The 10,712-nt window shown below is 33.8% G+C and overlaps 2 protein-coding genes across 2 annotated transcripts; both read left to right on the forward strand.

The window, feature by feature from the left end:
* The first annotated feature begins 263 nt into the window (after nt 1–263).
* Nucleotides 264–1,315, forward strand: LOC133806867 (uncharacterized). Its single transcript, XM_062244950.1, has 4 exons — nt 264–560; nt 636–720; nt 787–870; nt 1,041–1,315. The coding sequence occupies exons 1-4, from the start codon at nt 264–266 to the stop codon at nt 1,313–1,315; spliced, it is 741 nt and encodes a 246-aa protein (XP_062100934.1).
* A 297-nt stretch (nt 1,316–1,612) lies between these two features.
* Nucleotides 1,613–8,750, forward strand: LOC133803585 (synaptonemal complex protein 1-like). The gene is made up of 19 exons (XM_062241681.1): nt 1,613–1,908; nt 2,004–2,053; nt 2,275–2,482; nt 2,595–2,720; nt 2,907–3,005; nt 4,248–4,924; nt 5,007–5,255; nt 5,336–5,464; nt 5,557–5,625; nt 5,699–5,809; nt 6,278–6,385; nt 6,471–6,581; nt 6,653–6,739; nt 6,968–7,057; nt 7,145–7,252; nt 7,388–7,474; nt 7,565–7,627; nt 8,135–8,238; nt 8,477–8,750. The coding sequence occupies exons 1-18, from the start codon at nt 1,752–1,754 to the stop codon at nt 8,234–8,236; spliced, it is 2,631 nt and encodes an 876-aa protein (XP_062097665.1). The 5' UTR covers nt 1,613–1,751; the 3' UTR covers nt 8,237–8,238; nt 8,477–8,750.
* Nucleotides 8,751–10,712: the final 1,962 nt, after the last annotated feature.

The raw sequence follows: 10,712 nt of genomic DNA on the forward strand, positions 1-10,712 counted from the left end.
TTGATCTATTACAATGATCTATGAATGTTTCATTTTCAATCCTAGTATTATTTCTATTCCTCTAAAGTGGCTATAATTTTCTTAACAGATTTAATATGGATTTTGAGGATCAACTTTTACTCTTAATGATTTTCTACTGGTATGTATGTCGTAAATGCAACTATTTACCTAGAGTTAAAGATAATACATCAACTCTATCCAGTGCAAGATACACTTTGGAGATATTATATGGCTCAAATTGACAATGCATAGAGTTGATGCGAATGTCTCGTGATGCATTTGTTCTTTTGTGCAATCACTTTAGACAAAGAGAATGGATTAAAGATAGTAAGCATGTATCAGTTGAAGAAAAGATAGCAATATTTTTAATTATCATAGCACATAATGAGCGATTTATTGTCATGAAGCAAAGATTTCAACATTCTTCACAAACTGTTCACAAGTATTTTCATGAGGTTCTTGAAGCAATGATGTACTTTGCAAAAGAGATGATAGTACCCACAATTGATCTTGATTCCAATATTTCAACTGCTCAAAAAAATATCAGAAATTTTTTTAAGGTATTGTATTTTTAAATCATAATTGTATTAATAAAATATTTGTTATAAATATTTGAACTTATAAACTTATTGTAGGTGGCAATTGGTGCACTTGATGGAACAATAGTGGGTGCTATAATCCCACTTGATAAACAAATTGCTTATAGAGGAAGAGGAAGGGGTATCTGCTACAAAAATGTTCTAGCAATATGTGACTTCAACATGGTCTTTACTTATGTTTATGCAGGATGGGAAGGAGTAGTACATGATTCGCGAGTTCTAAAAGAGATAGTAGCCAATCCAAATAATTGTTTTCCATTTCCTTCTCTAAGTAAGTGATTAGTGAAATGTAATTTATTAGTACGATAACCTAATTTTCTATTTTAACTTATTTAACATTTTTATGTGTATAAATTTCAGATAAGTATTACCTATGTGATGCAGCATATCCATGTACTTAGGGATTTTTACCTCCTTACCATAATGTTTGATATTGGTTAGGAGATTATCGTCGTAGGCGTGCTGTAACGAAAGAGGAGAGGTTTAACCATGCTTATGCTCAACTTAGAAATGTTATCGAACGTTCATTTGGAGTTTTGAAAGCAAGATTTCTAATACTAGATAAGATGGCTCCATATGAGTTTCATGTCCAAAGAGATGTTGTTATTGCATGTTTTGCAATTAACAATTTTATCAAGAAAGAGCGTATCAATGATGAAGTATACAATCAGTTTGATCAATCTCAAGTAATCTTTAAGGAAGGACTAGAAGAATAAATATTGGAGGAAACAAATGAATCGAGTTGACAGCAGAAGATACACAGTTCATGAACAATTTGAAGAATGAACTTGCACTAAAGCTAATGCAAAGAAGAGGAACACAATTAATACTTTAAATTCTTAAAATTAATTATGTTTTGTATTTGAATACTTTTTTTAAAAAAAAAAAAAAAAATGCACCCTAAGTAAAGAAAAATAAATCGGGTTAAAAGTTAAACGCCTCACTTAACTGAACCTTATTTATTTATTATTATATATTCTGCGCTTTTATTTCGAGTATAAATACCCGGGTCACCTTGGCGCCAATTCATTTCAACTACCATAATCTCTGGGACTCCAAGGCTCGCATTCGCAGCGCAACTGGGCCAGAGCTCACCGTACAAATTTCAAGGGTTTCTTTCTTGTTTTCTTTACAAGTGATCAAATTTTAGAAATGCAGAAGCTAGGGTTTCCAACAATGAGAAGCTTGGATCATTTGAAGTCGCTTACCGGATCGGTCTCTGGAACTGCAAAGGCCTTCTCCTTCTCTTCCCGCCAGCCTACAGATTCAATATCTTCGGGAAGTTTCACGAATTTGAAGATCACTGCAGGTTCTGTTTTATTGGAAATTTTTGGTTGTACGGTTGCTTTTCTTTGAAAATTTGGATGTTTCCTTATACTGTTTCGTCGAATCTTTTGATTTTAGAGAAACTGGTGAAAGAACAAGCTTCCGTGAAGACTGATCTAGAAATGGCGGTACCTCTCTTTGTTTCTCCCTGTGTCTGTCGGTGCTTTCGTTTTTTTTTTTGTTCCATCAATCTCAAGCATGCGATCTTTGTCTCTCCGATTCCGCTACACTAATTTTTGGCCAATGTATGATCGTTAGGGTTTGGTATTCTTCCTTCTTTCTATGAGAGGCTGAAGATGTATTGATGTAGACATTACCGATGGTGATTTAATCAACTATTTAAATGCAGAACAATAAACTGACAAAATCGATGGAGCACATCCGTGCGTTAGAAGAAAAGTTGCAAAATGCGTTTAATGAAAATGCTAAGCTTAAGGTGAAACAGAAAGAGGATGAGAAGCTGTGGAATGGCTTAGAATCTAAATTTTCTTCTACGAAAACACTGTGTGATCAACTCACTGAAACTTTAAAGCAATTAGCCAGTCAGGTTCATGATGGTACATGCATATACAATATATTTGGAGCTCTCTTTTTCAGTTTTGTTTTTATTACGAATTAAGTGTTATTGAAAGAAAAAGATTGCTAATTTTTGTTTCCTGCCTTTAACAGCTGAGAAAGATAAGGAGTTATTTGAAGGCAAACTGTCTGCAAATGCAAATGTTCTTGATGATTTGAACAGACAAATGAATGGTCTGTCTTTGAAATTAGATTCTGCAGGGGAAACTATTAAAAAACGTGTGTTTTCTTGCTCTCTCTATCTTGTAAAAGTTATTGGATGTCTAATACACATAGATGATACGATGTACGGTTACTGCTTACAATATTAAACTTGATTACTGCCCCATTTATAAATAACAAGCGACTGCAGATTTGGAGTATTCAAATATATTCGATACTATTATGTGTGAGTACTAATGGCAGGTGAAAAGGAGCTTGAAGAACTCAGAATTGAGAAAGAAGAAATGGATAAGTTTTACAGAGATGAACAGTGCAGAACGACTAATCTCATAGAAGAAAAAGGTACAAATCTAGCTTGGTTGAGATTTCTATTAGCAAAAGTAGGAAAAAGTGGTTTTGGAGATTTCAGGCATAGTTTTTAACTGGTTGCAACTTAATTGTTGTTTGTGTGATTACTCTTTTCACAGTGCAAGGTAGGCAAAATTTTAGTAGATAGTTATAGATCACATCTGTTATCATGAAACTTTTTAGGCTGTAATGTTGTGATTAGTGTTTTGGAAGATTTTGAATTGGAATAGAAAGCATTATTACTGTGAGACAAATTAGGCCAATGCTTCATAATTGAGTATTCCCTTTCTTGAAGACACAATCAAATATTTAGCAAAAAAAAAAAATCAAATATATTAGACTTTGGTTCTTGTATGTTGAAGTTGGTAGTGAGAACAAATTAGGCACGTGCTTCATGCTAGAGTTTTGTATTAAACTTTGGTTATTGTATGTTGAAGTTGGTAGTAAGATTCATAGTATTATACCTCATTTATTTTTTGTACTCAAAATTGCCATTTCATTGTTTCTGTTTTTATTCTTATAAAGAATATATTTCAAATATATATATTTTTTGGATTACCATTTCAATGGATAGATACTAAAGTTGCTTTTGTTGTTAGTTTAAGTTGTATTTTGAAAAACATACAGAGTAGGATTTTCTTAATTATTCTTCTACACTTCAAGGCTAGTTACTTGGTATACATATTTTTATGTTAATAGAAAATTGGACGAAGTTTGCTCATGATATGAATGACATGATAATTTTCTTGGCAAAGGGGTTTTACATGTGAGTTGTTCTTGTTTATGTTTTAGAGAGTAAATGGTTCATTCCCTGGATATGTGAAATCTGGGGTAAGGTCCTCAGATTTTTCTGGTTCAAACCTTTTTGTTTTTGTGTTCTCAAATAATGTCTGCTATACAGTACATTTTTCTCAATCTCATACTTTTGTCATAAGATGTTTGGCTTCCTTTGATTTCCTTGGGTAGGCAAATGAAATATAATTCTTACTAAACACTGTTCATCCAATGAGTTTCATACTTGTTTTAAGTGGCGAACCTTTTAATTAGTACCAAGAACATGTTCCATAGTTGAGAATAGACTTTTAGCAAAAAGGAAGAGAGAGAGAGAGAGAGAGAGAGAGAGAGAACACATAGAACATGTTCCTTAGTTGTAAATCTGATATGTCATTAATTTTGCGTGTTCCTTTTAATTTTCTAAAGAATTTTTTTTACATCCCTCCTTATATTCGTCTGCAGATGCCATGATAAAGAACTTTGAAACAACTGTAGCAGCTAATAGATTGACTGCAGAAAGCTTGAACTCTAAGTTGAGTGATGTGAAGCTTGAGTTGAAGTTAAAAGAAGATCATATTAATCAATTGCTAACCCTGAGGGACAACCTGGAGAAAGAAAAGAGTGATGTTCAATTGCTGAAGGAGGACCTTGTTAAAAGATTAGATGCGTCCTTCCTTGAGATAAAGAATCTTGAAGATCTCATTCTTGTGTTCAGTTCACTATTGGTTGAAGTGGATAAACAAAGTTTGACCTTTTTAGATAAGTTTGATCAGCTTAACTCTCTTTACAACTCTTGCTTCAAGTTGGTTCAGGAGGAGAGGGACCTTGCTAACAAGCATGCTAAGAGACAGTACGATCAACTTAATGATAAGTTCTTACTCATAACATCAGAGAAGAATGCATTGCAATTGGGAAATCAGGACTTAAACAAGAAGGTCATTGAACTTCAGAAAGTTCAAGAGTCTATCATGGCACAGCTTTCTGAGGAAGGCAATGTAGCCAGGGAGAGGATCCAGAAATTGGAGTCTGAAGCAGAAAGTCTGGTCTCAAAGAAGATTGAGTCAGAGAAATTGATTTCCAAATTAGAATTGCAAGTTGATATTCTTTCAGAAAGTTCAAGATCATCAGAGAAAAAACTGGTTTGCAATTTTGTCAACTCATCTATGAAAATTTCTAACATACAAAGCTATTAAACTAAGGTTATTTTCTAATATCTTGCAGCAAGAACTACTGCTAAAAATTTCAGCATTAGAAAATGAAAATAATGATAATACAGAAAAATTTCAAGCGGAGATGCAGAAAAAAGTGGATGAAATGGATATTCTGCAAAAAGAGGGAGAGAAACGAGAGGAGCACATAGACTTACTGGAGAAACAAGTAAAGCAGCTTCGTAACATCATAGAGGAAAAGGAGCGACTCAATTTGCAATATAAAGAACGAGAGACAAAGCTGGAAGAACAATTTACAGAGGTTCTATTAACAGCTTTGGCGTACTATTGTGTGGGTCCTATAATATTTCATTACTGAAGAGATTCTGTCGGTTATTGCAGAATCAGGTGTTGTTGACTACAGCTGAAAGTAGACTAGCAGAAGCTAGAAAGCAATATGATGCCATGTTGGAAAGTAAACAACTGGAATTATCAAGACATTTAAAAGAATTATCTCAGAGGAATGATCAGGTCTTGTCTCTTATTATTTACTAAATATGATTACGAAGCTTCTGTAAACTGTACAAATACCTTTAGATTGACTCAATAAGGAATTGGATTAGGCAATTAAAGACATCCAGAAGAAGTATGAGGCAGAGAAGTTGGAAATTATCAACATGGAAAAGGAAAAGGTTAGCCTGTTTCATCATCTCTTTCCACATTTTTAATAATGAATCATGTTTTTTCATACTTTTGAACCTTCAGGTAGAAAACATTACTGGAGAATTGGAAGCAAAATGTGATAAAACAGTAGCAGAATGTAAAGAAGAATCAAGACAGTACCTGATGCGTGTGCAGGAGGAACATGCTTCTCTGGTATGCCTCAAAAAGTGGTGCAAACCTAATATTGTTAACTTACTAAGTATCCTTTTTCCAATGGCACATATGTTCTATATGGTGCAGCACATATATCTTGTTTATTTTCCTAGAGGTATTTGACAAATGACTGGCATTTTTTTTTTGCGCTTAAGGAGTAATAAATATATGAATATGCTGTACAGCCACACTAGCGAACCTATTTAAAGGATATAATAGTTTTCATTCTTAATTATTCACCATTTTAATCATGAACTTCATGGGGTCACGTAAACGTATCTAAACAAAACAAGGGCCAAATGGCCTTAGAAAGTGTGTTAGCACCATTTGAAGGTTAATGTAGCAGGAAACTGTTTCCGAGTTACATCCAATACAATTTGCGCACTGATGTGATCTGTTACGATTTCCAGGGAATAAGTAGTGCATTCCGTTCAAAACGTTATTGATTTTCATCTTGTGCGTATCTAGGTAAGTCGTATTCAGCAGGATTATGATAGGAAAGAGCTGAGTCTTAAAGCCAATCACAGTGAAGAACTAAAACATTCTCAACTTCAAGCTGAAAGTGAACTGAAAGAGGTACATGCTATTCATATTTAGTCGGAGAGGTTCAATTTTACTAGTGAAGTTTGCTTCGGTAGCTAATTAGTTGTAATATGTACAGAGAATGACAACACTGAGGAAGGAGTATGAAGCGCAGATGGAAACTTTGAGGTGTCAGCATGAAGATGAATGTAGAAAGCTTCAAGATGAGTTGGATCTTCAGAAATCTAAAGTAAGAACTTTCCTGGGACAGGATATAACATCATGATTGTTACTTTGTAATCATTTTGCTTGTAAGTGCAGGAGGACCAACAGAGGGCTTTACTGCAATTGCAGTGGAGAGTGATGGGTGATAAACTACAAGAGGACCAAGAAGTAAACTCGAAAAAGGTTTTTCTTTTAAAATTGGAAGCTCTCTCTCCCTTTCTCTCAAGTGCACACGTTTACATAACAATGGGGCAAGACACTACATAAAATTTCAGATGAAATTGCTATACACATCTTAATTTCGTTCAATATTTTTATGGAGTTGTATGTTTTCTAATACTAAATTTGAATATTTTTGCTTCTATTTGCCTGTTATGTTTTCTTAATAGTTTAAATTTCGTTTCTTTTCAGGATTACTCCGTTTCCTCAATTCATATCAAGAATTCTGCTGCTGCGAAAAGAAGTCAACATACTTTAGTAAGACCTGAGAATGAAGAGAAGGTGAAAACAAAACTGAGTGATCAATTTGCACCATCACCGTGTAAAATACAACTACCACCTTCTAATTTCACAATTTTTTTTTCTCAGGATTCTTCATACTTGAGAGCAACACAAACGCCAGTATCAAAGTTGTTGAAAAAAGTAGAGAATCCAAGCATGGGAAGTGTGTTGAGTATTCCTAAACATCATAAAAAGGCAAGCAATTCTGACTGATTTTTCACTGCACGTATACTCTTAAATGGTGGTTCAGAAGTTCGATATAGCTGCGATCATATCTAATTGAGCTCATGTATGATGCTTTGCCTTGAGACTCACCTCATAGCTCTGCAGGTTACTCATCACGAATATGAAGTCGAAACCTCTAATGGAAGGACAATTACAAAGCGTAGGAAAACAAGGAGTACTGTCATGTTTGAGGTAGGCACCTAGTTACCATGACAATGCTTACGTACATGAAATGAGTAAATTTATCTTATGTGGCAGCATTTCTGTTTTATGTTGCATCAGGATCCCAGAAAACGTAAAAGGATTAGTACACCAAAAGTAAACACCCCCAGGAATCTTATCAAGGTGAACCTATAATGAATATCTGTTTCTTCCTTTTAAAGACTTATTGTTGGAATTTAGTTGAATAAAGATGCTGTAGTACTGCAAAATATTAGATGATCAAGTAATACTTTTGATTCGGACATTCTTCTAGATAGAATCACAGGAAGTTCCATGCTCTCTCTATATAGAGCCTATAACTTAATCTTGTTTGGAAAATGACCCCTGGCTCACCGTACGTGTTACTTACTTTGTTTTCGGTTCTTTGCTTCTTAATAGTGGGGCTTTCTGGTGCTTGCTTGGTGTAGGAATGGAGAGCTTAGTTTTGTCTACTGACTTGGAAATAACTGTTGATGCTTGAAGTAGATTAGAATTTTAAGAAAAATCCATTTGGTTAAATACTGCTAAAACCAAGATATATATCGAATTGAATTTTGAGTTTAGACCTTTGGTAGAGATAAATATGCATCACCAAAACTGCTTTTTTCAGTTTGGTATGAAATGAGTGTAACGTTTTCATGGCATACGCAGGGAGCCAAGGAAGGAGCTCGTTTACCTCCTTCAAACCTAGGTGATCTGTTTAGAGAAGGGTCTCTGGATCCATACGCAGATGATCCATATGCCTTTGATTAGAGGTATTAGCAATTTAACACTTAATTCTTCTAAACTTAATAATTCACCCACACTTTTTAGATAAAAATTCCATCAAATCATAAAGTTTGAGTTATTTTCTCAACAAAGAAGTAGCAAATAAACATTTGAAATTTAAAAATATGATAAATAATATAATACAACAATTTCTGAATGACGTGCCTAGTTCCGTAAGTTGACTAACTGATCTTTACTGGCAATGTCCTATTACATGCTTTTCAGGAGAATTTTCTTCTGTTCTTAACTGTGCCCCTCCGGCAGACGGGCATTTGATCTGACCAGCGTAGAGGATTTGGAGTGCCGTTTTTTTTCATTCCCTTTACTATGTACGTAAGATTTGCGATAGGATCCTCCATTCTCGACTCTTCCGTATATAATTGCTTCACGTGGAAGACGGATTACGATAATTCAAACATGTTCTTATACTAGTAAATGAACTAACGTTGATTGATAACTTTTTGGTCTCAATATGAGATTTCTGCCTGCAGTGACCTCAGCGCTTTTTTTTTTCTTACACCAAAGTATTAGTACGCAAGTATGCACTGGTGCTCATTTCTTCTTATTCTTTACCAACTGAACCAAGATGTTCATATATTGATCCTCCAGTGGTATCCACATTTTCAATTCTAGCAACAGTGATATAGAGGTAATGACAAACAGGGTACTATTAGAGCATGAAGATGCCGAGAGCACCCCCAATGACATATTAATCTTTTAAAATAAATCACCAAAAGTCATTTTTTCTATTCTACATTTAATTTTTTAATAATGACATTTGCAAACACTGCTTTTCAACCAATCAAGATGTTTTGGTTCACATTATGTATGCAGGTATAACTGCTTTTTTTTTTTTTTTTTTTACAAATTACCACATTATCTTCTTTGCCTTTACGGATTACTACTATTTTGATTTTAAAAAAAAAAAAGAACAATATCTCTTTCATCTCTCTTTATCTTCTGTAATCAAATTTAAAAATTATAATATTTAAATGATTTTTTAAAAAATATTGAAAAATTGATATATGGTTGTATTGTAAAATAGAGAATTATTATGAGTGCTCTAATAACATTAGCAGATGAAAACCCAAACGATCCCTTTCTTGTCTCTCTAGAAAGCCTCCAAATCTTCTCCTTGTTGGCAATCGGAATTTCACCATTACGTCAAGAGACAGACCTATGGCACCTAGGGTGGGAAATTGTCCCTTTATTTTTTTAAACATAATTATGTGGGTCTATAATTTATTATTAATGTCTCTTATAATTAATAGTTTTTACTCATATTTTTCTTGAAATTACAACTTTTATGTATGTCATTCCATAAAATCTATAACTTCTCAAACGTTTTTACATTTATGCCCCTCCTAGATATTAAGTCTAGGTTTGTCCCTGATTCTATCCCCTCGCTTTGGTGTTGCTCTGATTCAGCAATATGAAGGTGGGTTTTAGATTTATGCATCTAGCACCATTGTTTGGTGATTTTTAGCACTATGTAGTTGTGAGACGACAGAGGTGAAGAAGGTGGTGGTGGTGATGTCGCAAGGAGTAGTTGGAGGTCGACATCGATCGGTGGAGAAGGTCTGCATGGTTGTATCTTCCATATTGGTTTGCTTTTTGTGATATTTAGTTGCTTGTTCCAAGGAGTAGTTGGAGGGTCCATTTTGTTTGTTAGTTTTTTTTTTTTATCATAGGTGATATTTGGTAAATGGAATGGTAATAGGAATAGTAATGGAATGAATGAGAATAGGAATAAAAATGATGTTTGGTTTATTTTTGGAACCAATATTGGAATCAAAATTATTTTATTTGATTTGATGTGAGAATGAAAATGAAATAAGTAGTACTTTAATTTTTTTTTGTTTATATTTAATTTGAGAAAGGAAGGGTACTTTTATTTTATTGTGTCCTTGGTAATGGAAAACTCATTTAATAGGTATACGGTTGGAATAATAATTCCTACAAGTGATGGAATTAGGATTACTATAGAATTCAAAGAGTTTTAATGACAAAACAAATACTAGAATTAAATGTCCGATCCCATTCCCATGTTGATTATGTTGTAGATATCAAAAAGAGTGTTGTTATTTTACAGCTGAAGGTGTCCAACACCACTTGAGGTGACACCCTATAGTTGGTTAGTGATACCCTATAATAATTATTAAATTAAAATATGTGGGACTCGATATCGAATTGTAGCAATAGCGGTATGCCACCTCCTTGTGGTGTTGGGCATCAACAGTTCCCCTTAGCGTTACTCTATCAACAAAGGTGTTTTCATCACCCTTAATCTTTTTGAGCAGATTTTTGCCTAGCATTATTTGAGATAAATGATCAAAACTCTCGCATGAAGAAAAATTTGGATTCTTGATCGCAAAAATTTCACAAGTTTTTTTCATTAAAATTTTTGCAATGTTTTTATTTTTTTATTGAAGTTTATGTTTTTTACCCATGTAAGGGCTTA

This window comes from Humulus lupulus, chromosome X (genome assembly GCF_963169125.1).
Source record: "Humulus lupulus chromosome X, drHumLupu1.1, whole genome shotgun sequence".
Taxonomy (NCBI): Eukaryota; Viridiplantae; Streptophyta; class Magnoliopsida; order Rosales; family Cannabaceae; genus Humulus; species Humulus lupulus.